Source organism: Callithrix jacchus, chromosome 8 (genome assembly GCF_049354715.1).
Source record: "Callithrix jacchus isolate 240 chromosome 8, calJac240_pri, whole genome shotgun sequence".
In the NCBI taxonomy this organism is placed as follows: domain Eukaryota; kingdom Metazoa; phylum Chordata; class Mammalia; order Primates; family Cebidae; genus Callithrix; species Callithrix jacchus.
The window spans coordinates 137279762-137306298 of record NC_133509.1 but is presented as its reverse complement, the minus strand read 5'-3'; the positions used below and the strand labels follow the sequence as shown (position 1 = coordinate 137306298).

General features: G+C 46.2%; 1 protein-coding gene across 5 annotated transcripts in view; it reads right to left on the bottom strand.

Annotated features, from left to right (window-relative positions):
- Nucleotides 1–26537, bottom strand: part of TECPR2 (tectonin beta-propeller repeat containing 2) — a 129992-nt gene that overhangs the window by 76996 nt on the left and 26459 nt on the right. For all 5 annotated transcript variants that reach the window (XM_002754294.7, XM_035261565.3, XM_078335793.1 and 2 more), the window contains exons 3-5: nt 14262–14390; nt 13735–13866; nt 7517–7674 (exon numbers count right to left, since the gene is read on the bottom strand). In XM_002754294.7, coding sequence (XP_002754340.2) covers nt 7517–7674; nt 13735–13866; nt 14262–14390 — 419 coding nt within the window. The remainder of the gene's footprint in view (nt 1–7516; nt 7675–13734; nt 13867–14261; nt 14391–26537) is intronic.

Genomic DNA, 26537 nt, shown 5'->3' with positions numbered 1-26537 from the left:
TATGCAATTATTGAAATTCTCTGGACCCGTTTCCCATCTGTAAACCAGGCTGAGTAACTCCCATCTCAAAGGCTGACGTGAGGAATGAATGAGAACGTACGTGAAGCACAAAAGCAATGCTTGTGACACTAAGTCCCCATAAATGTTCAACTGTCCTAATGAGGCTACAAGCAGCTCACAGCTGAGAGCTGCCTCTGTGTCACTGCTTCCCCACTAGACCTTGTCAACTTGTGCTTTGCCTCTTCCCATGCTCCCTGCACTGAGCAGCACACAGAGGCCGCCCAGGGCCCACCCCCACAGCAGCACACGGAGACCGCCCAGGGCCCACCCACACAGCAGCACACGGAGACCGCCCAGGGCCCACCCACACAGCAGCACACGGAGACCGCCCAGGGCCCAGCCACACAGCAGCACACGGAGACTGCCCAGGGCCCACCCACACAGCAGCACACGGAGACCGCCCAGGGCCCACCCACACAGGCACACAGACAGTTATTTGCAGGGTTTTTCCACACACCAGAATCTCACAGGTCCCTCTGGCACTGCAGTAACTAAATCCCTTTGGACAGGGTCCAAGGAGGGTATCATATATCAAATTCAGCTTTGAAATCATGATCGTTAGGATTAACCAAGGGTGTTTTGACACCGTGGATCTTTCATGGACAGTTCTGTAAACAGCATCATATCTGATTACTGCCTTTGGTGGGTTTATTCTGGAGAGGTCCTCTAAATACAGCAACCCAGAGGAATTCTGGCAAGGCGGCCCAAAACCTCTTCCTCCTGCCTTTCCTGTCAAATCAGTTTCTCTTGGGGATCCAATTTTTAAATGTTTTCCTTCTATTTATAGGACCCTTGAAAAATCCCTTGTCATTTCCATTTTGACTGGTTCATCTTATGTAACTAAAGCACTCACGTTAACAAACATTTAGTGATTCCTACATTCTGTAAGACACAGTGCTTGGTGCTGTGGGTAAAATGCAGAATAAATAAGATGAGGTCCGCAGCCTGTCTCACAACACCACGACTGACCCACCCGAGCAATTACGCCAGCATCTGGAGGCACCACATCTGAGGCTCAAAGAGCTGCTCAGGGAGCTCAGATCAAGGTGCTGCGTCTGAGTTGGCACGAGAAGGCGAGGCCCTCAACACCGAGCAGACTGTTCCCCTGGAGGAAAGGGGAAAGGAGCCCTGCGGAGCACAGTCCTGGGAGTGGCTGGCTCTAAAACTGCTGAATAGCTGGGCGTGGTGGCTCACGCCTGCAATCCCAGCAATTCTGGAGGCCAAGGAGGGAGAACTGCTTGAGCCCAGGAGTTTGAGAACAGCCTGGGTGACACAAATTTAAAAATTTATCCGGGCATGGTGGTGCCTGCGCCTGTAGTCCTAGTTACTCTGGAGGTAGAGGGAGGAGGACCTAAGCCCAGGTGTTCAAGGCTGCAGTGAGCTGTGATCATGCCACTGTACTCCAGCCTTGGTGACAGAGCAAGACCCTGTCTCAAAAAAAAAAAACTTCTGAAATGTGTGGTGAGTGGGTTGGTCAAAGGCAGCGGTTGTGAAGAACCAACCAACCAGAGCCAGGTACAAACTGTCCGAAGCCCTGCCTCAGCCACCATTACTTGCAGTGCGATTCTGCAGTACTTGCTCGTACTTTCTGAATTTGACACTGAAACTCCAACTTTTAAGGTCTACGCATTGCAGGATTCCAAAATCATAAAAAATTTAACGTAATCTCTTAATTTCAGTAGAGATGATTTCCAGAAAACTCATTAATGACTTAAAAAAACCTTTAACTCCTTTTATAGGCCACGGTGATATGAAAGGAGTGTTTTCTGACTTTCTGAACAAATTCTAGTTTTGTTTCTAAAATAGCGTTTTTTGATTGTGTGCATAATGTATGGTGCCACAGATCTAATATGCTCAAAGCTCGCAGCACCCAAAATGGGGGCCTGAAAGTCTAAACTGGGCGAGAGGAAGGATCCACAGAAGCTCTGCCAGAGATCTCAGCAGCTAAACCCCCACCACCATCCAAACAGATGGGCTGGTGCCAGGCCTCCAGAACTGGCTACTGGCTCTTACCCAGATGCGGGCATCGTATCTACAGATTGCTTCATCTCCTCCTTCCTCCCCAGGGCAAGGGCTGCTGCCAGGGAAGACTTTCCTGAGCACACGGCAGACATAGTGACAGGTACGCAGAGGGCTCTGACACATGAAACAATGCAACATAAATGCACAGCACAGCAAACCCACAGGTGGGGGTGGCTGCGGTCTCCGAGGTTTTCTGGATGGAACACCCATGTCATCTGGTCTGAAGAGGTTCACAGACTCGATGGGAAGAGGACCCCTCGTTCTACCGGAGCCTCCCAACCTGCCTGCGCCCTGTCCTGTGCTCAGTGCCCTGCCTTCCTCCGGAAGAACGTCTCTGGCCTGTTTCTGGTCAACCCCTAGGCTGCTGCCCATGAGAGGGCCCAACTGAGGCCACCGCCTGCACTCTGTCCCCACCAGCACTGCATTCCCTCCACAGGCACCCGCGTCACACACCAACGTGCTGCCACACGGTCCCTCTCCCAAAACTCCCAACAGGACACATGGTGCCCCTGGGCCCAACTATTTCTCTTTGTTCTCTTCTACAAAAACACTCCTCCCCAAAGCTGTCCATACTCACTGTCCACTCCTCTTTCAGCCCTTCCAGTCCCTTAGCCCTGCGGACGAGAAGAGTTGTGCAGGCCCCTCTCAGTGACCCCAGCCCTGGGTCTCGAAGCAGCTGCTATATCCCTCCACGTGGCCTCCGACTCCTCTGACCCCCCAACTCCTGTTCTCTCCTGATGCTGTTTCCTCTTTTAGAACATGAGGCCTCCCCACATCTCCCTATGCGAGCTCCTGTAGCATGCCAGCGGCTACATGCACAGCTCCCCGAGAGGCATACCCGCCACCCACCTCCCATGCCAGCTCTCTGCTGTGGGGACAGGACACGGGGGTCCACAGCAGGTTGTGTCATCTCCTCCTCCCTGTGCCTTCAGGTGTCTCAGCGTTCATCCACGGCATGTCCACTCAGCCAGATGCATAGACCACAGACCTGGGAATCATCTCCAACTCGTCCCTCTCACATCCCCGAATCAACGTGGCAGCAAATCTGTCAGCCCTGCCTTGGAAGCAGTCCCCCACCTATCCTGCCCCACCCTGCCATCTCCCACCTGGATCGCCCAGAGCTCTTGCTGGCCCTGCTGAGCTGCCACACCTGCCCTCTCCAGTATACTCCAAACAACAGCCAGAGTGACCTCCCCAGCTTGGCCACAGCCCTCTGTAACTGGCCACAGCACTGGACTGAAAGCCCCCCGGACAGGGCCCACAAAGCTGATGGGAGGGGGCTCCCTGCGCCCTGCTCCCTGCTCCACAGAGCCGGCTGGATGCTCAGATCCTCGATGCGCAGGACCCTCTGCCTCCAGGGCTTCTGTCCAAAGGTTTCTCTCACTAGTTGCCTCCTTGCTTCAGGAATCAGCCCAGGCTACCTCCTCAGAGGAGGCTTCCCTGCCATCCTATTAAAGGGACACTGGTGTTTCCTGCTCCCCCGTCTCTGGCTCTGCACCTCTGACATGTTTATCTGTTCACCATTCTGCATGCAGCTCCCCGAGACTAGAGGTCTGTTCTTCCTTGTTCACAGCTGTCCCCAGATGAGGAGTACCTGGAGCAGTGCAGAGGCTCAGTGCAAAGCTCCAGCGCTGAATGGATAGATACTCCCTGCGTGGATTCATCCAATGTCAAGGTGTCAATGCATCTGTATCTGGTGACCTCATTTTCCCCTCTGGCCAAGACTTCTTCCTCGGGCTCCAGACCTGACCATAGAACTCTCTTCAGTGACTCCCACGTGGCCACTGACAGGCCTGTCAAACTCCCTATGTCCACAGCAGAGCTCCTCATGTCCTGACCTCTGGCCCAGCCTTCCCCAGTGTCCATCTCAGTAAATGGTTTCCCTGGACTCCCACGGCAGCCTCCCCGCCGCTCCCCTGGACTCCCGAGGCAGCCTCCTCCCCGCCGCTCCCCTGGACTCCCGAGGCAGCCTCCTCCCCGCCGCTCCCCTGGACTCCCGAGGCAGCCTCCTCCCCGCCGCTCCCCTGGACTCCCGAGGCAGCCTCCTCCCCGCCGCTCCCCTGGACTCCCGAGGCAGCCTCCTCCCCGCCGCTCCCCTGGACTCCCGAGGCAGCCTCCTCCCCGCCGCTCCCCTGGACTCCCGAGGCAGCCTCCTCCCCGCCGCTCCCCTGGACTCCCGAGGCAGCCTCCTCCCCGCCGCTCCCCTGGACTCCCGAGGCAGCCTCCTCCCCGCCGCTCCCCTGGACTCCCGAGGCAGCCTCCTCCCCGCCGCTCCCCTGGACTCCCGAGGCAGCCTCCTCCCCGCCGCTCCCCTGGACTCCCGAGGCAGCCTCCTCCCCGCCGCTCCCCTGGACTCCCGAGGCAGCCTCCTCCCCGCCGCTCCCCTGGACTCCCGAGGCAGCCTCCTCCCCGCCGCTCCCCTGGACTCCCGAGGCAGCCTCCTCCCCGCCGCTCCCCTGGACTCCCGAGGCAGCCTCCTCCCCGCCGCTCCCCTGGACTCCCGCGGCAGCCTCCTCCCCGCCGCTCCCCTGGACTCGCGCGGCAGCCTCCTCCCCGCCGCTCCCCTGGACTCTCGCAGCAGCCAGTGCCCTAGTCCCTTCTAGCTTCTTGAACATCTAAGCCTGGCCCAGTTGAGGTCTTGGCATATGCTGTTCCCTGAGCCTGGACTGTTCTTACAGCAGCTCTTCCTAGGCTTTAGATCAAATATCACCGCCTTGGTAGAGGCCTCTCCTGACCATCCTATCCAAAGGCAACATTCTGCCCCTCGCCAGCACTCCCTCATGTTTCACCCTGACCACTCCCTTCACAGCACTGATGCCTCTCCTCTCATCCTGCTGACCCGAGGTCCCTCCCACTGTGTCTGGGGGCAGAGGCCTTGTCTCCTAGATGCCTCCTTACTCGCTGCCATGTCCCCGTGTACATGCCCAGTACCATTCACTGAACACTTGTGGGGGAAGCACTGCTTCCAGGGACAGACGCACACAATAGTCTACAGCAGAACGCAAGCCTTTCGGATACACGTTAAAAACATTTCCTTTTATTCTACTAGCCCCCATTTCTCCAGGGCTCAATAAAATCTCTCTCCTTCTGAGAAGGGACATAGGGACATATTTATTGTTTCTGCATCCTGTAACAGTTTCCGGGGCAGAGTATGTTTTCAATCACTGTTCCTGAAAGACTCAACAGATGCACCAGGAGAGGTTGACAGGAACTGCTTGGGTCTCCACACAAGAGGATAAAGGGCCAAGTTTGTTTTTTTGTTTTCGTTTTTGTTGTTTTGAGATGCAGTCTCACTCTGTCACCCAGGCTGGAACTTAGTGGCACAATCTCAGCTCACTGCAACCTTCATTTCCTGGGTTCAAGCGATTTTCCTGCCTCAGCCTCCTGAGTAACTGGGATTACAGCCACCTGCCACCACACCCGGCTAATTTTTGTATTATTAGTAGAGACAGAATTTCTCCATGTTGGTCAGGCTGGTCTTAAACTCCTGACCTCCGGTGATCACCTGCCTTGGCCTCCCAAAGTACTGGGATTACAGGCGTAAGCCACTGTACCCAGCCATTTTTGTGTTTTTAATAGAGACAAGTTTTCACCATGTTGGCCAGGCTGGTCTTGAACTCCTGACCTCAAGTGATCTGCCTGCCTCGGCCTCCCAAAGTGTTGGAATTACAGGCATGAGCCACTGTGTCCAGCCAAGGGCCAGATTTTAAGAGAAGTTGTTGGGAATAGGACCCACCTGAAAGGTAATCGGTTTTCAATCCCTCTCTTTACACCCTGCCTTCCTTCCAAAAAGACACAGTGCAGTAAGACATTGACACATGAACCAGGGTACAATGCCAGAGGAACAGGATGTTGGCAGAGGGAATGCCAGAACTAAGATCTGCAGGACCATAAATTCCCCTGCGTTCTCCAGGGGCCAGTAGTGAGGCTGCAGATATAAAAGGCCAGATTGTTGATGGGATTAAGAAGGTGTTCAGCATGGAAAACAGAAGTCAAAGGGGAGGGATGGGAGTGTCTTTTAATGGCTGCAGGGCTGCCACGCAGAAAAGACAGTCAACTTTCGTGTTGCTGCAAAGCCCAGAACCAGAATCATGGACGGTGACTACGACCACAGAGGCTGGCTCCACCTGTCTGCCTCACCCATCTCTCCAGGACGGCCTGTCACCACCAATGGCACCAGCCTTAGGGCCTCATTGACATCAGGGCCAATCTCACCATGTCTCCCAGTCCCTGCTGTCGCTCTCCACAAGGCCAGCCACAAACCCTCCCCATGTGCGGTGACCATCAGCTACCCTGCCCCCCATTCTATGTAGGCAAATGGTGCCCTTTCCTGGGCGACACGAGATTAGAACTCCAGCTCCCATCGGCCAGTCGACAACCCATGACTGTAGACTCATCAACTCATGATCTGTGCTGATGCTGTGCTCTGTGCCCACCCCCACACTGGCCCCAGTGTTCCTTCTCAGCATAAGGAGGGGTCGGCTTCACCACTCTGCCTCCCCCTCCTCACCCCATCCCCATGCAAACTCGCTGCAGAGTCCTACAGGTGTGTTTCACGGGCTAGGGTGGGGATGAATTACGGGTCCCCCAGGTGTTCCAGCTGCCTTTTCCCACACAGCTGGCACGGCAAGCGGACTCCTCACTCCCTTCCTCCATAGCATCAGTCAAAGGAGGAACGATCTCTCAACCTGGAAGCCATGCCTTCAGGATGTCTGCCTTGACCCTTCAGCTGGACAAGACTGTGTGTAAACTCACACAGCATCCTCTGTCCATATACCAAAAGACAATCAACTTTTGTGTTGCTGCAAAGCCCAGAACCAGAACAACAAACGGTGGCTATGACCACAGAGGCTGGCCCCACCTGTCTGCCTCGCCCAGCTCTCCAGGACACCACCAGCCTCGGGGCCTCATCAATGCCTGCCAATCTTCCCATGTCTCCCAGTCCATTTTGGTCCACAGCAGCTGACACAACCGTCAACAAGTGTTCTATCTGCATGTCCATTTCCACAACGGAGGGCTCAGATCTGCCAGGTTGGCCACATCACTGCTGAGCCTGCCACAGTGCACAGGGCTGCGCGGCAGACAGGTGCTGAATAACGAGTGAGCCCCACGACCCTGACTCCTCACCAGAGCTGGGTGGAGGAGCCTACACAAGGAACAGGCAGACCAGGCCACTCCTGAGGCTTTTCCAGGCCAACTGTGGCACCCTGCAAGGCAAAGTGGCTGCGTGTGCAGGCTCCTGCAGCTCTGTGACAAGAGGAACCACTCTTCTTGTCTGCCTCTGGGGGGAGGAATCCTCGGCAGGCACCGGCCCCACCAGGAACCTCAGGCTTGGAGCCGCTGTGGGCTTGCATTCATCAAACAGAAAACCCCGAAGCACCTTCTACAACAAGGCCCAGCATTCAGGCCAAACTGGAAAACCTGTGAAACTTACCTTTTCCTTGGTTGTGTTCCAATTTGCCTTACAGACTTTTCTTCAGTGTAAAAGAGCAGACTTCTTTGCAGAGTAGAGATGAGCAGCACTTTCTGGCTGTAATCCAGCTGCACAATGGAAGACGGCTCCTCCAACACCAGCTGGGAGTTACAGAGCCCCTGGCAGAAAAAGTCCAGTCACAGCTCACATCAGCACCAGGCTAAAGAACGAACCTCCCCTAGGACATGTCAGCGTCATCCTGCAAGCTATGCTTAGGTCAACTTGTATCTTACCACACATGCTTTCACTCTCGGTAGCCTCAGCCTCAGCCCACCGCATGAGATCATCTGACCGACCGGAAAACAGTCCCTACTAACATCCCTCTCATGCTACATCCACTTTGACAAGAAACATCTTAAAATCTGCATAATTTTTAAAAACATGTTCTCTTTAGTGTGCACTGTGGCAGGCTCAGGGATGACGCAGTAAACACGTGGACTTCCAGGAGGCATCCATAAAGATCTAAACAGAAATATGCTGCATGGTGTCTACTACTAATTCTATCACAAACAATGGAATGGAACTTTCTATAACAGTATTGTGAACATGATCAGCTCTGTAAGTTCATATTACAGTCTCCCCTCACAAAGGGTTCAAAGCAGTTTTGAGGACCTTATGCCAACTGAAATACATTATGCCAGCTGAAAGGTCATAGAAGACAGGTTAGAGGAAATTAAATGTTATTAAATATATAAAATGCTATTAATATAAAGTGATACTTTATAAGGCCAGCCTGCATAACACTGTGAGATCCTGTCTCTACAGACTGTTTTTTTGTAGGTGCAGTCTTACTCAACAGCCAGGCTGAAGTACGGTGGCGCGATCTCAACTCACCGCAACCTCCACCTCCCAGGTTCAAGCAATTCTCCTGCCATGGCCTCCTGAGTAGCTGGGAATACAGGTGCTCACAACTGCACCCAGCTAATTTTTTGTATTTTTAGTAGGGACGAAGTTTCACCATGTTAACCAGGATGGTCTTGATTCCTGACCTCATGATCCACCTGCCTCAGCCTCCCAAAGTGCTGTGATTAAAGGCGTGAGCCAGTGCACCTGGCCCCCAAATTTTTTTTAATTAGCCAGGCATGTTAGCACATGCCTATGGTCCCAGCTAATTGGGAGGCTGAGACAGAAGGATCATTTGAGCCCAGGAGCTCAGGTTACAGTGAGTTGTGATCACACCACTGCACTCCAGTCTAGGTAACCGAGCGAGACTGTCTTTAAAACAAACAACCCCCCCCCCAAAAAAACCCACCATATTTTCTATATAAATACGAACTAAAATTCTAGAAGGCATTTGACGGCTAACACAAAGCATATTTCATTGTATAAAAAAAGTCTGATTCTATAAGTTACTCTTACAGAAAAGTGTCATCAGGCTGGGTGCAGTGGCTCGCACCTGTAATTCCTACATTTTGGGAGGTCAAGGCTGGTGGATCACTTGAGGTCAGGTGTTCGAGACCAGCCTGGCCAACATGGTAAAACCTCGTCTCTACTAAAAATACAAAAATTAGCTGGACATGGTGGCAGGCACCTATAATCCCACTACTTGGTAGGCTGAAGCAGAATTGCTTGAACCCAGTGGCAAAGGTTACAGTGAGCTGAGATCATGCCACTGTACTCCTGCCTGGCAACAGAGCAAGACTTCATCTAAAAAAATATATATATATGTGTGTGTGTGTGTGTGTGTGTGTGTGTGCATATACATATATATGTGTGTGTGTGTGAAAAGTTTCATCAATTATTATTATTTTTTTTTGAGAAGGAGTTTTACTCTTGCTGCCCAGGATGGAGTGCAATGGCATGATCTCGGCTCACGGCAACCTCTGCCTCCTAGGTTCAAGCAATTCTCCTGCCTCAGCCTCCCTAGTAGCTGGGATTACAGGCGCCCGCCACCACACCAAGCTAATTTTTTGTATTTTAGTAGATACAAGGTTTCTCTATGTTGGCCAGGATGGTCTTGAACTCCTGACCTCAGGCTATCCACCCGCCTCAGCCTTCCAAAGTGCTGGGATTACAGGCATGAGCCACTGCGCCCAGTCCCGTTTCATCAATTATTTCAGAAATATTGCTGTAACATCACTGACATTTTGTGGGGGAAAGCAGGGAGCAGTGATCAGATCTGTTGGTAAAACTTACATACACTAAATTTCATCCTTTTTTAGTATACAATTATATGAATTTTGACAAGTTTGTAGTTATGTAACCACTACCAAAATCAAAATGAAGAAATTTCCATTACACAAAATGTTGCAAACTTCTTTTTTAGACAGGTTCTGACTCACTGGTCTAGGCTAGAGTATAGTGATACAATCTCAGCTCACTGCAGTCTTCATCTCCAAGGCTCAAGTGATCCTCCCACCTTACCCTCCAGAGTAACTGGGATTACAGGTGTGCACCACCATGCTTAGCTAATTTTTGTGTTTTTTGGTATACATGAGGTTTTGCAGCCAGGCACGGTGGTTCACACCTGCAATCAATCCCAGCACTTTGGGAGGCCGAGGTGGGCGGATCATGAGGTCAGGAGATAGAGACCATCCTGGCTAACATGGTAAAACCCCGTCTCTACTAAAAATACAAAAAATTAGCCAGGCGGGGTGGCACATGCCTGTAGTCCCAGCTACCAAGAGGTTGAGGCTAGAGAATGTTGGGATTCACTCGAGGTGGCTGGCAAAGGATTAGGGAAATATTAGGGAAAAATATAAAATTAGTCTCAAACCTTTTAAAAAGCCAAAGGTTTTAATAAAACAAACTAAAAGCAGCCAGTTCTTATATTAAAGCTTTAAATCATAGGATAAAAATTAAAATAATAAGCCAGGCACGGTGGCTCATGCCTGTAAGCTTAGCACTTTGCGGGGCTAAGGCCAGTGGATCATGAAGTCAGGAGTTCAAGACCAACCTGGTCATGATGGTGAAACCCCGTCTCTACTAGAAATACAAAAATTAGCCAGGCGGGTGGGTGGCTAATTACAGGTGGATGCCTGTAATCCCAGCTACTCAGGAGGTTAAGGCAAAGAATTGCTTGAATCTGTGAGGTGAGGGTTGCAATGCTGAAATTGCGCCACTGCACTCCAGCCTGGGCAACAGAGTGAGACTCTGTCTCAAAAAAAAAAAATAAAAAATAAATAATAATAATAATAATAAAAGCTTCCCCAGTAAAGTCTGTTTACCCCATATTCCTTTGTCCCTACTCTAATTTGTTTACTCATATAAACTTTGTGCTAAATAGCCCTCTCAAAAAAAAGTAAAAAAAAAAATTACCCATTAATAGTGTTTACTATAAGCTCCAAACCCAAAACCTTTTGTCATTCATAAAACCACTCTTTTAATCATGTTAATTATCCACAAGCATGTTAACTTAAAACTCTGTTATTAAATCTATACTAAATAAATACCAGAAAAAGAGTTGTGGTTAGCTACAATCACCCCTTAAAACAACTAACAACCTCCCTAGCCCACTCAAATTCACTATACTCTAGTATATAAAAATGTATTTCATTCATCCATTACTAATCAAACTCCACAAAACACACCTCCACAAATAATAATCAACATCTCAAATAATAACCCCAACATAATCAAAATGTAGAAGAGAATCTCCTGTACCCCGGAGGTGGAGGTTACAGTGAGCCGAGATCGCACCACTGCTCTCCAGCCTGGGCAACAGAGTGAGACTCCATCTAAAAAAAAAAAGAAAGAAACAGGGTTTTGCCATGTTGCCCAGGCTGGTCTCGGACTCCTGGGCTCAAGTGATCCTCCTGGTCTTGGCCTCCCAAAGTGCTGGGATTACAGGTGAGAACCACCATGGCTGGCCAGAGGATAGGTACTTTTGGATTCTCCCTTCTGCTGGACACTGAAATACACTCAGTGGTTCTCTCAAGGAAAAGCACTTGTGCAACTACTGCAGCTGTGAGCTGAGCCAGCTGCTTTTTTCACAAAACACCATTTTTATTTGAAATGCTGTAATTATTCAAACTTGAGTATTCAGCAGACATTTTCTGGGAGGAAAAAACAAAACAAAACATAACAAAAGCCTGTCACTTAAAGAAAAACAAGCAACGGTATTTGTTGCTCTCATGTGAAGATTAGCAATTTGAAGACCTGTATCTGTCCCGGTGAACTTGACACGATTCCCAATAGCTAGAGACTTTCCTGATTACAGTGATGTTTATGTTAACAAAGGTACTTTTTGACATTGTATAGGAAAATGTATCAGCTGGCACAGTGGCTCACACCTGTAATCCCAGAACTTTGGAGGGCTGAGGTGGGCAGATCACTTGAACCCAGATGTTCAAGACCAACCTAGGCAACACAGTAAAACCCTGTCTCTATAAAAAACACAAAAAAATCAGCTTGGGCATGGCGGCGTGCACCTGTAGTCCCAGCCACTTGGGAGGTTGAGGTGGGAGAATCGCCTGAACCTGGGAAGTCAAGGTTGCAGTGAGCCGTGATTACACTGCTGTACCCCAGCCTGGGTGAGTGGTGTGAGGCCATGTCTCAAAAAACAGTGCCAACATTTGGAAGATCTGTATCACTCTGTGAATAGTATTTTCTAAGTGACCAATACGTAGTGCTACAAAATCCAGCATAGGTAAAGCAGATTTTAATATAACAGACTAGAAAAAATTCACCCGTGTGGTTACAGATTCCACATTTTTACTAACCTTTAGAGAAACTATCATTTGTCATTTGTAATTGTAACCCTTAAAGCAACTACCATTTGTCAATATGAGGATATCATTAAGAATGTCTACAACTATCTGAAAAGGCTATCAAAATATTCCTCACATTTCCGACTCCATGTCTGTATAAGACCAGAGTTTCTTTATACACTTCAATCAAAACCATGTATGGCAACAGATTGGATGCAGAATCCAGCCATCTTCTGCTAAGCCAGATAATAAAGAGATTTGTAAAAACATAAACCAAGGTCCCTCACTCTTCTCACCTGTTTCGAAAATAGAAGTATCTTCACAAAATATGTCATTTATGTTCACATACTGTGGATTTATTATTTCACTCAGTTTTAACTCCTAACACGGTGGACTTGGTAGATTTAACCCATATAGGCAAAAATGCTTTGGGGTCCTCTTTCTAAGAGTGCAGGGGTCTTGTGACTACAGAGCTTGAGAACTACTATTAGAGAATATTTGTAATAGGTCCATCTTGGATCAGAGGGACTGAAAGTCACTCAGCTGATAACTGCTGAATTCCTACAGTGCTCTAGGAATGAAGGCTACAAATGAGAAAAACGAAGGACTGTGCCACCGAGGAATTCAGTTTGGTTGCAGACACGTAACAGAACAAATAAAACCCAGCAGATCATAAAGTGGAAAAGGCATGGGCGTGGAAGCAGAGCCTCGGTTTGAAAGCAAGCCTGTGAGGTGCAAGCCTGCACCCCTGGGCTAGTTCCTGGAACTCCTGGAGCTCCAATTTCTTCATCTTTGCCACACTGCCACCTAACCTCCTCTGTCACTTCCTGTCACATGAGGTCATCTCACACAGGCCAGGTGGCTGGCAGTGAGTCCTCCATCCATTGAAGTCACTGACTTGTCCACAGTTAGGATTCGGAAGTGTTTGGCGTCATTCCTACTAACCTTTCCAGGAAGTAGGAATGATAACAGCTTCTTTTCTAAGCAGAAGTAATACACAACAGGCCGGGCACGGTGGCTCACACCTGTAATCCCAGCACTTTGGGAGGCCGCGGCGGGTGGATCACAAGGTCAAGAGATTGAGACCATCCTGGTCAACATGGTGAAACCCCATCTCTACTAAAAATACAAAATATTAGCTGGGCATGGTGGCGCATGCCTGTAATCCCAGCTACTGAGGAGGCTGAGGCAGGAGAATTGCCTGAACCCAGGAGGCGGAGGTTGCGGTGAGCCGCGATCGCGCCATTGCCCTCCAGCCTGGGTAACAAGAGCGAAACTCCGTCTCAAAAAAAAAAGAAGTAATACACAACAGTGGAATGAAAACAGCGAATGTTCCACTAGGCCAACTCCTTCGTCACAGAAGTGGAAGCTTATAAAATATAGCTATAAAAAGTAAATGTCATAAATAACAATTGAGATTATAAAGGGACAGTCACCAAGAATACAAGCTGACTAAAAATACAATTATAAATACAGTTTTTCCAAACGTAAGAAGGCAAGAGCCAACAGTATTTCTGAAAATAATGTTACCTGGTCTAGATCCAGGGAAGAATAAACAATTTTGCCTTTGTCATCTCCAGAGAACAATTTCATTCCATTGGGGCTCCAAGCCAGAGCTGTAATGCTATTTTTGTGAATACCAGTGACATCAAATCTCCGAAGCTATGAATAAGGGAAAAAAATATACACAAGAAAAAGAAAAGGATAAATGCTGTGAGCTGGGGCTACATGGACAAGGTATGCAATCGCTCCAAGTTACAGAAGAGCAGGTTTTCCAATCTCGTTTTCCAAGCAGAACCCTGCACAAGGTTCCATCTGTCTAGTCACATTCAAAACCCACAGAGAGCTCACCACGAGAATATTAAGCAAAAATGAAATGACCCACGTGAACTTTATGCCAAGTGTCCAACCCGGAACAGAAACGTTACCCAGTTATAAACAGCACAGTGGTAAGCTGCTCTGAGCATAAAGTTGCTAAGCAGATGCGGATTTCTCATTTGAAAGACCCATGAGAATTTGCCAAGAAGTTAGCAAGTGCTAAGATCATTACTACTCACCTGTTTATTTCTCCCTGGCAATGAAGACACAAGTTGAAAAATTGCAACCCTGCCAGAGGCTGTGCCTGCTGCCACCAGGTCATCAAAGCAGCTCAGCAGCTTCACCACAGTGATAGATTCCATCTTCCCCTACAAGAGGAAGCATTGAAAACAAACGAATCTGTAACTATGCAGGCTTCAAAAATGTACAACGAAGACATTACCAAAGGACTGAAAAACCTTATCAGGCTGCAGCCCATACATACTCTTGATTGAAAAGGTGTATGAATCAGAAAGACAATTACATCTGTTAAAAAATAAATAAATAAAAATAAAAACAGGGCTGGGTACAGTGGCTCACGCCTGTAATCCCAGCACTTTGGGAGGCCGAGGCGGGCGGATTACCTGAGGTCAGGAGTTTGAGACCACCAGCCTAGCCAACATGGTGGAAACCCCATCTCTACTTAAAATACAAAGATCAGCCGGATGTGGACACGCATGCGTGTAATTCCGGCTATTTAGGAGGCCGAGGCAGAAAGAGTGGCTTGACCCCAGGAGGCATAGGTTGTAGTGAGGCGACAGAGCTAGATTCCATCTTAAAACAAAACAAAACAAAACAAACAACAATGGTAACCAAAACCAAAACCAAATATACCCATGCAGGAGTGCAGTTGTGAAATCACAGTTCACTTCAGCCTCAACCTCCCAGCCTCAAGCAATCCTCCTACCTCAGCCTCCCGAATAGCTGGGACTACTGATGTGTGCCCCACACCCAGCTAATTTTTATTTTTATTTTTTATTTTATTTTATCTTTTGAGACGGAGTTTCGCTCTTGTTACCCAGGCTGGAGTGCAATGGCGCAATCTCAGCTCACCGCAACCTCTGCCTCCTGGGTTCAGGCAATTCTCCTGCCTCAGCCTCCTGAGTAGCTGGGATTACAGGCACATGCCACCATGCCCAGCCAATTTTTTTTTTGTATTTGTAGTAGAGACGGGGTTTCACCATGTTGATCAGGATGGTCTCGATCTCTTGACTTCGTGATCCACCCGCCTTGGCCTCCCGAAGTGCTGGGATTACAGGCTTGAGCCACTGCGCCAGGCTAATTTTTATTTTTTTATGAGATGGAGAATTTTTTAGTAGAGACGGGGTTCCACCATGTTGGCCAGGATGGTCTGAATCTCTTGACCTCATGATCCTGCCTCGGCCTCCCAAAGTACTGGGATTACAGGCATGAGCCACCACGCCCGGCCTTACTTACTTATTTATTTATTTATTAAAGACGGGGTTTCACCATGTTGGTCAGGCTGGTCTTGAACTCCCGACTTCAGGCGATCCGCCCGCCTTGGCCTCCAAAGTGCTTGGATTACAGGCGTGAGCCACCACGCCTGGCCCCAGCCTAATTTTTAAATTTTTTTCTAGAGACATGGTCTCACTATATTGCCCAGGCTAATCTTGGTCTGGACAGAAGGGATCCTTCTGACTCAGCCTCCCAAAGTGCTGGGATTGCAGGCGTGAGCCACTGTGTGCTGCTCTCATCCCCCAATATTTTAATGCTAAAATACACATAACATAAAATTACCATGATTCCTTTCTAAGTATACATTGCAGTGGTATTCGATACATTCATAATGCTATGTAATCATCACCAGCATCCGTCTCCAGGACTATTTAATCTTGTAAAACTGAAACTGCACCTATCAAATAATTCCCCACTCGTCCCTCCCCCAGCCCCTGGCAACCACCATTCTACTTTCTGTCTTTATGATTTTGACTACTCTCTGTTTTTTAATCTCCTTAAATGTCTTTACCATGACTTGGACTACTCTAAGTACTTCCTATCAATGGAACCAAACAGCATTTGTCTTGTTTCTGACTGGCTTATTTCCTCAACACAGTATCTTCAAGGTTCATCCATGTTGTATCATGTATCAGACCTCCTTCCTTTTTAAGGCAGTAATATTCTTATACACATACACTACATTTTGTTTATCCATTCATCCATTGATGGACACACTTGAGTTGCTTCCCTATTTTAACTTCTGTGAATAAGGATTCTATAAATATGGGTGTACAAACATTTCTTTGAGATATTGCTTTCAATCACCTTAGGTACATACTGTACCCGAGACTGTATTTTGGTATCATACGGTAATTCTATTTTTAATTTTCTGAACCACCACCATGTTTTCTAGCAGTGGCTACATCACCTTATATTCCTACGAATGATGCACCAGGGTTCCAGTCCCTCACATCCTCCACCAACAGTGGTTACCTCCTTGCCTTTTTGACAGTAGCCATCCTAATGGGTGTAAGGTGTAGTTTGGACTTGCATTGCCCTAATAATTACTGATGTTTATCTTTTCATGTGCTTATTGGCCATTTGTTTCCCTTCTCTGGAAAAACATAGATATTCAAGTCCTTTACCCATTTTGGAATTGGGTTTTTTTTTTTTTTTTTTTTTGAGATGATGTCTCGCTCTATCACCCAGGAGGGAGTACAATGGCACAGTCTTGGCTCCCTGCAACCTCCACCTGCCAGGTTCAAGCAATTCTTGTGCCTCAGCCTCCCAATCAGCTGGGATTACAAGTGTGTGCCACCATGCCTGGATAATTTTTGTATTTTTAGTAGAGACGGGGTTTCACCATGTTGGCCAGGCTGATCTCGAACTCCTGACCTCAAGGGATCCCCCTGCCTCAGCCTCCCAGTGCTGGGATTATAGGCATGAGCCACTGCACCTGACCTCACTGTTGAGTTTTAAGAGTTCCCGATATATCCTGAATATTAATCCCTGATCAGATATGTGATTTGCAAATATTTTCTCCCATTCGGTGGGTTGTCTTTTTACTGTTGGTAGTGTTTTTGATGTACAAAAATGTTTAAATTTTCATGAAGTGCAGTTTGTCTATTTTTCCATGTTGCTGTGCCTTTGATGTCATATCCAATAAATCACTGTCAAATCCAATGAGTGATGCTTTTGTCCTGTGTTTTCTTCTAAAAGTTTCATAGTTTTAGTTCTTACATTTAGGTCTTCCATCATTTTATTTATTTATTTATTTTTGAAACAGGGTCTCCCTCTTTTGCCCAGGCTGGAGTGCAGTGACACAATTTTGGCTCACTGCTACCTCCGCCTCCTGGGTTCAATGATTCTTGTGCATCAGCCTCCCAAGTAGCTAAGATTACAGGAGCGCACTACCACACCCAGCTAAGTTTTTTGTATTTTTAGTAGAGACGGGGTTCCCCCCATGTTGGCCAAGTTGGTCTCGAACTCCTGGCCTCAAGTGATCCACCTGCCTCGGCCTCCCAAAGTGCTGGGATTACAGGTGTGAGCCACCAGTCCTGGCCATTTTGAATTAATTTTTGAATGCATTACTAGATAAGGGTCCAACTTGATTCTTTTGCATGTGAATATCCAGTTTCCCCAGTACCATTTGTTGAAAAGACTGCCCTTTCCCTGTGGAGCAGTCTTCACATCCTTATCAAAAATCACTTGACGTGGCCAGGTGCAGTGGCTCATGCCTGTAATCCCAGCACTCTGGGAGGCCAATGCAGGTGAATCACTTGAGGTCAGGAGTTCAAGACTTAACTATGTAAGAGGGTTTCTCAGTTCTCTATTTATTTCATTGGTCTATATGTTTATTTTTATGTATCACACTGTTTTCTTCCTATTATTCCTTCATATCACAGCCAAGTCCAACAGACTCTATTTTTTTTTTTTTTTTGAGATGGAATTTCGCTCTTGTTACCCAGGCTGGAGTACAATGGCGCCATCTCGGCTCACCACAACCTCTGCCTCCTGAGATCAGGCAATTCTCCCGCCTCAGCCTCCTGAGTAGCTGGGATTACAGGCACGCACCACCACGCCCAGCTAATTTTTTATATTTTTAGTAGAGACGAGGTTTCACCATGTTGACCAGGATGGTCTTGATCTCTTGACCTCGTGATCCACCCACCTCGGCCTCCCAAAGTGCTGGGATTACAGGCGTGAGCCACCGTGCCCAGCCCAACACACTCTTTTAATGACTGCAGTTTTCTAGTAAGTTTTAAGTTCAGGAAGTGTGAGATCGCCAACTTTTTCTTTTCCAGGTTTCTTGCGGCTTTTCAGGGTCTCTTGAGACTCCATATGAATTTTAGATTAAGTTTTTATATTCTAAAACTCCCAGAGCAAAAAAATGGCCTTGAGAGTGTGATAGCAATTATATTGAATTAACTTATGAATTACTTTGGGTGGTATGGACAGCTTAACAACATTAAGTCAGGCTAGACGGGGTGGCTGATGCCTGTAATCCCACCATTTTGGGAGGCCAAGGCAGGAGGATCACTTGAGTCCAGGAGTTTGAGACTGGCCTGAGAAACATAGTGAGACCTTACCTCTACAAAAAAAATTTTTTAAAAAGCCTAACTGCTTTAATTTTCCAGGGCTTAAAGTCAAAAAAAAAAAGAAAAGAAAAAGAAAAAGAAAAAAATAGCCAGGTGGCCGGGTGCGGTGGCTCAAGCCTGTAATCCCAGCACTTTGGGAGGCTGAGGTGGGTGGATCACGAGGTCAAGAGATGAAGACCATCCTGGTCAACATGGTGAAACCCCGTCTCTACTAAAAAAAAAACAAAAAATTAGCTGGGCACGGTGGCGCGTGCCTGTAATCCCAGCTACTCAGGAGGCTGAGGCAGGAGAACTGCCTGAATCCAGGCGGTGGAGGTTGCAGTGAGCTGAGATCGCACCATTGCACTCCAGCCTGGGTAACAAGAGCAAAATTCCGTCTCAAAAAAAAAAAAAAAATAGCCAGGCATAGTGGTACATGCCTGTAGTCCTAGCTACTTGGGAGACTGAGGCAGGAGGATCACTTGAGCCTAGGAGATTGAGGCTACAGTGAGCTGTGACTGTCCCACTGCACTTCAACCTAGGTGATAAGGCAAGACCCTGTCTCCAAAAAACAAACACACAATATTAAGTCTTCCAATCTCTCAACATAGAATGTGTTTCTATTTATCTATGTCTTTAATTTCTTTCCGCAATATGTCTCGTTGTATGAGTCTTTCACCTCCTTGGTTATTCTTTTTAATGCTATTTTAAGTGGAATTTTCCTCTTAACTTCTTTTACATATTATTCATTGTTGTTTTAAAATGCAACTGATTTTAGTGCATTGACTTTGTATGCTGCTACTATGCCAGTGTCATGTATTAGTTCAAAGAAATTTTTGTGGAATCTTCAGGGTTTTCTACATATAAGATCATGTCGTCTGCAAACAGAGATACTTTTACTTCTTCCTTCCCAGTGTTGATGCCTCATTTCTTTTTCTTGCCTAATGACTCTGGCTAAAATTTCCAGCACTGGGTTGAAGTGACAAAAGCACGCATTTTGCCTTGTTTCTGATCTTAGAGGAAAAGCTTTCAGCTTTTTACCCTTATGTATGATTGTTAATTTATTTTCATATATGGCTTTTATTATGTTGGGGTAGTTTCTATTCCCATTTTGTTGAGTGTTTTCACCATGAAAAGGTGTTGAATTTTGTCAAATGCTTTTTATGCATCAGTGGAGTTGACCATGTGGTTTTGTCTCTCATTTTATTACAACAGTGTATTAGGTAACTGACTTTCATATGTTGAACCATCCCTGCATTCCAGGAATATATCCCGCTTTGGTCATGCTGTATCATCCTTTTATTACGCTGCTGAATTTGATTTGCTAGTATTAAGATTTTTCTGGTGTGTTCATGTTCCTGAGGGATACTGGTATGTACTTTTCTTGTGGTATCTTTTCTAGTTTTGTTATCAGTGTAATTCTAGCCTCATTCAGTAAATTCTGAAGTATTCCCTCCTCTTCAACTGTTTGAAAAAGTTTGAGAAGAAATAGTGTTAGTTCTTTAAATGCTTGGTTAAATTCACTGGTGAAGCCGTTGCATCTAGAGCAGCTTTTCTTTACAAGGAGATTTTTGATTACTGGCTCTATCTTCTTACTGGTTATAGATCTACTCAGGTTTTCTATTTCTTCGTGGTTTAGTCTCAGTAGGTTTTGTGTTTGTAGGGTTTTGTCCGTCTCATCTAGGTTATCCAATCTGTTGGTATTCAGTAGATCACCATCCTGTCATAATCCTTTTTATTGCTGTTGAATCAATAGTAAGGGTCTACTTTGTTTCTAAAAAAAGGTTTTAATAATTTCTGTCTTCTCTCATTTCTTCTTGGTCCATCTGGCTAAAGGTTTGTCAATTTTGTTGATCTTTACAAAAATTCAAATTCAACTTTTGGTTTCACTGATTTTCCCTATTGTTTCCCAGTCTCTATTTCCTTTACCTCTGTTCTAACCTTATTATTTCCTTCCTTCTGCTAGTTTTGAGTTTAGTGTTCTTCCTTTTCTAGTTCCTTAAATTGTAAAGTTTAGGTTGCTGATTTGAGATTTTTCTTATTTTTTAATGTATGCATTTAAAGCTATAAATTTCCCCAGCACTGTTTTCAACTGCCCTGTAAATTTTGTTACGTATGTTTTAGTTGTCATTCATCTTTAAGTATTTTTTTTAATTTCCCTTGTAATTTATCCATTGGTTGTTTAAGAGTATACGGTTAATTTGCACAAACTTGTGAATTCTCCAATTTTCCTTCCATTTCCGATTTCTAACTTTATCCTGTTGTGGATACAATTTGATGCTTTGTATATCTTTTATTTCTGTTTTTATTTTTTCGAGATGGAGTTTCACTCTTGTCACCCAGGCTGAAGTGCAATGGCACGATCTCGGTTCATGGCAACCTCCGCCTCCTAGGTTCAGGCAATTCTCCTGCCTTAGCCTCCTGAGTAGCTGGGATTACAGGCACGCGCCACCATGCCCAGCTAATTTTTTGTATTTTTAGCAGAGACAGGGTTTCACCATGTTGACCAGGATGGTCTCAATCTCTTGACCTCATGATCCACCCGCCTCGGCCTCCCAAAGTGCTGGGATGAGCCACCACGCCCGGCCCAAATCTTCTTTAGTTCTCTGAGTATCTTTAAGACAGTTGTTTTAAAATCTACTGTTGTTTTAAAACCTACTATGTGATCTCAGGAACCGTTTTGGTTGTTGTTGTTTTTTTTCCCTTGGAAGACCATACTTTCCATTTCTTTGTGCGCCTCATGATTTGTTTTGAATGAAAACTGAACACTTGAATCTAATAATGTGGTAACTCAGAAAATCAGATCTCCCCTTTCCAAGTTTACTGGTTTTTGTTATTCTGTGTATGCGTGTTGTGTGTGATTCTTTTTGATTACTGTAGGCCGTCTGTGCCAAAGATCAGTCTAGCGTATAAACTCAGGGTCTTCCCAGGTCTATTCTGTGCCCATCCCTTTTCCTAGGCATGCACAGTCACTTCTTAATTTTCTCCCTTATATGCAGTTGCTTTTCAATGTAGTATTCTCTAATATCTGGCTCCCAAATGGAAAAAAATAAACGTGAAGCAAGAGAGCATACTAGCTCTTTAAATCCCCTGGAAGTCATGTCCATAGGAGGGGGAAGAACTTGAAAACAATGAGGGAGGTGTAACGACAATGGCCACCCATCTCTTTGACTGCACCTCTATGGTCAGAAGTAGCAATCAGGAGTCAGAGCGCAGACCCCAAATATTTAAAGGACAGGATGCTTTTTGCCTATTCTGGCTCCCACACGCTGTGTGTAAGCTCTAGGAACAACTGCATAGCTGTCTTCCACAGAATTGGGGTTGGAGAGTGCGTAGCTGCTACTGTGCTAAGAGTTGAAATTGACCAAAATTAACCACAATTTGCCAAGCCTTCTGTAGAAGTTGTAAGCCTCAACAGACTTCAGAGCACTGTGGGAGGCTGAGGTGGGCAGATCACCTGAGGTCAGGAGTTCAAGACCAGCCTGGCCAAAACGGTGAAACTTCATCTCTAAAAAAAAGAAAAAAGTAAAAAAGAAAAAAAAAAAATTAGCCAGGTGTGGTGGCATGTGCCTGTAGTCCCAGCTTGAAGGAGGCCAAGACAGGAGAGCCACTTGAACCCAGGAGGCAGAGGTTGCAATGAGCCAAGATCGCCCCACTGCACTCCAGCCTGAGCAACAAAGCAAGACTCCATCTCAAAAAAAAAAAAAAAAAAAAGAATACTAAAGAACTTCAACAAGAGAGGTATTTCCCCCACCCCCTGCTCAAAAAAAACCAGGAATCTGGAGTTACAAGAGCTGTCCCAGATCCAAGTTCTACTTTTCCTCATCAACAGGGACAATTCATGAAGTGGATACTTGTTATCCATAATCTACCTGCCCCACAGGTTTACTGAGAGGATTATAGATGATATATCTAAATGTGACTCATAAATTGATTCCTTCCATGTTTTGGTTTTCAGATCAATGATCCTATTAAAGCTTAATATGTTGCATTATTAAAAACCACATGTATAAGCATTCCTCACAGGCACTCAGGCTTCTAGTCTGAGTGATCTTTTTTGTTTTGAAAGTATTCATTCAGAAAAATTATACCACTGTTTTGACCTTGCTAAGATACATGGCAGTATCTTCAGTAAACCGTTTTAATTTTCAATATAGTAATTTACATAGTAATCAATCTGCCAAATATGCAAGAATCCCCTCCTTGCTCTGGGTACCAAGTGAGCTGCTACAGCAATACAAAATAAAGTAGGTCACGGTCCCGGCCCTCTTAAAGCTTAGCTGTTGCACTGAGACAGGCACATGAAAAGCCGCCTACAGTGAATGGAGGTGGTAATGAAGGAGCTCACTTTCATCTGGTACTTAAAGCTTTCAGGGTATTTCCATGGGCTATAAATATATTTAGTGTCAGATCGTGATCTAGGTTAAGAGGTTTGGATCTTAAGCTACAGTAAGAAAAAGGGAGATCCCTTTAAGATTTCTGATTGTAGCTGGGCGCGGTGGCTCACACCCGTAATCCCAGCACTTTGGGAGGCTAAGGAGGGTGGATCAAGAGGTCAAGAGATCGAGACCATCCTGGTCAACATGGTGAAACCCCATCTCTACTAAAAATACAAAAAATTAGATGGACACAGTGGCGTGTGCCTGTAGTCCCAGCTACTCAGGAGGCTGAGGGAGGAGAATTACCTTAACCCAGGAGTCAGAGGTTGCGGTGAGCCGAGATCGCGCCACTGCACTCCAGCCTGGGTAACAAGAGCGAAACTCCGTCTCAAAAAAAAAAAAAAAAAAGATTTCTGATTGTGCCAGTGTATCGGTCAGAAGCACTTCTGATAACCACAATTAAGAGCAGGACGGAGGAAGGAGGGAGTGGGGCAAGTCAGGAAGCCACTGGGAGTTTCACAACAGCTCAGGCTAAGGCAAGTAAGGGCCCAGTCTAGAAAAGCGGAAAACAGAACGGGCATGAGGGCAGCGAAACCTTGATGCAGACAGGCTCCATCGAGACCTGGTGAGAAGGATGACAGCAACAGAGAGAACGGTACAGCAGCTTTTCTTTACTGTCTTCCTGGGCCAGGTAATGTGTTAAGCACTTTAAATGTATAACTGGATTCTCAAACAATTTTCTATAAGGAAAGGTGCTATAGTTATCCACGTTTTACAAATATGGGACTGAGTTCCAGACAGGTTAAGTAATTTGTTTACTGGTTTTTGGTTTGTTTGTTTTGAGACAGGGTCTTGCTCTGTAACCCAAGCTGAGTGCAGTGGCCTGATCATGGCTCACTGCAGCCTTGACCTCTCAAGCTCAAGTGATCCTCCCACCTCAGCCCCCACAAGCAGCTGGAATACAAGTGTGCGCCACCACACCCAGCTAGTTTTTAATTTTTTTGTAGAGACAGGGTCTTACTATGTTGCCCAGACTGGTCTCAAACTCCTGGACTCGTGATCCTGTCTCAGCCTCCCAAAGTGCTGGGATTACAGGTATGAGCCACCATGCCTGGCAGTAATTTGTCTAAGGTTACAGAGGTAGTGAGAATCAAATCAGGATTCACACACAGATGTGACACTCGCCAGAGGCCCTGCTTTGCCTCTGTGCTCTATACTTTCTCTGTGAATGAATCCAAAAAACTTGGAGATAGAAGATTTGGTAGGTCTGTGGAGGGGAAAGAGAACGAGGGAATCTTTATGATCTGGAGTCGGATAACATGAGATGGATGGTACCATTAGCAGAATTCACTGGCACTGCTTTGAAGGGAAAAGGTGATGTAATATGTTTTAAATATGCAGAGTCTTGACATGGTGGTGTGATGTTGAAAACAAAATATTTTCCTTAGAAATTTATGATTAGGGTGGGGTAAAAGAAAAAAAAAGAAATTTATCATTATAAAAATGAACACATCAGGAATTAAAATGATTTACTAGAGATTTTGCCATGTCATAGCACAAGTTCAAAATGGCTGTGAAATTTTTCTCAATGAATGATTCCAAAATAAAAATGATCGTGGCTGGATGTGGTGGCTCACACCTGTAATCCCAGCACTTTGGGAGGCCAAGGTGGGTGGATCATTTTTAGTCAGGAGTTCAAGACCAGTCTGGCCCATGTGGTAAAACCCTATCTCTACTAAAAATATAAAAATTATCAAGGTGGTAGTGGTGCATGCCTGTAATCCCAGCTACTTGAGGGGCTGAGGCGGGAGAATCCCTTGAGCCTGGGAGGCAGAGGCTGCAGTGAGCCAAAAGTGTGCCACTACACTCCAGTCTGGGCAACAGAGCAAGACACTGTCTCAAAATAAATAAATAATCATGTGGGGGGCCAGAAGCCTTAATACTGGTGTGCAGTACTTGTACATGTGTGTTGTAATGTAACCAGTGAACTTGAGTTAATGTTATTTAATACGATTATTAATAAATGTCATGGTTCTTTTTTTTGAGACAGAGTCTTACTCTGTCGCCAGGCTGGAGTGCAGTGGGGCAATCTCTGCTCACTGCAACCTCCGCCTCCCAGGTTCAACAAGCTACTCTTCCGCCTCAGCCTCCTGAGTAGCTGGGACCACAGGCGCACACCACCACGCCCAGCTAATTTTTGTATTTTTAGTAGAGATGGGGTTTCGTCATGTTGGCCAGGATGGTCTTGATCTCTTGACCTCGTGATCCGCCTGCCTTGGCCTCCCAAAGTGCTGGGATTATAGGCTTGAGCCACTGCACTCGGCCTAAGTCATGGTTCTTGGTGTAAGAACCGAAACATCCCAGACATCAGATTATGAACACTTAACTACAGTTCAGATAGAAACAGAATATGAGGCTTAAACATTGCACAATACAATAGTCTAGCTACTCCAAAACACCCCTCTCCAAACACCTGGCTATGCTGAGTGAAATATATAACACAGCCTTTTAAGAAATGCATTGCTGAGTATTCAAGAAAGTACGGAAAGTCCATAGGACCCAAAAACCAAAAGGAAAGCTGCCAAGCCAGAACAGAGTCCAGCCCTGAAGCTACAGGCTACCCTGTACCTATCTGGCACACCTCTGGAGCCTTGGTTTTCAAAGCGGAGTAGATGGTGGGGAGCTGGAACTGATATTCTCTGCCATGCCAGAGCCCCCAGGACCTAACCCTAAGTGAAAGAGTAAGCTAGGGAAAAATCGATCTGCTGGCAAATGGAGCTGACAAGGAAATCTGTCTTATCTTAAGCATTGACTGGAATGAGTAAAAAAGAATCTTTCCGAAGAATCTGTCATCATAAGTCTGCCCTATTCAGCATCAGAGTTTGAATTTATTCTCCCTTTCCAAGCAAAGCTCTAGGCAGACGGTGAATCTGAAGTGCTTCTATGTTGGGAACGCTCCAAGGTGCCTGGCATTGGTAAACATACACCCCATCTGTGCAGCAGTCAATCCAGGTCCCCCAGGATGCTCATACATTAGGATCAGCCACATCACTCATAATTAGAAATTACCATAGGGAAACAGGCCCATGAATACGAGTTAAGTAGAAGAAGCCATAACAGCATTGAGCAACCCCAAGTATTTCATTTAGATTGAACCACACAGAACATAAAAGAAAAATGATTAAAATGTTTTCAAAATAAAAAAGGAAACTGAAATGTAAGCAAAGAACAACACTGGAAACCGAAATGAAAAAAAGAGAATTTAAAATGTCACTGGATGGAATGAATAGCAAATTAGTCACAGCTGGAAAAAAAAGGATTGCCCTAGATGATGGATCTGAGGAAATTTCCTACCATGCAACAAAGACACTGAAAGATAAAAACATGATAGAGAAGTTTAGAGACATAGAAGAGAGAACATAAAGGTCCAAGCTACACATAATCGGATTTTCAGCCGCTCGCAGTAGCTCACACCTGTAATCCTAGCACTTTAGGAGGCCGAGGTGGGTAGATCATGAGGTCAGGAGTTCGAGACTAGCCTGACCAACATAGTGAAACCCTG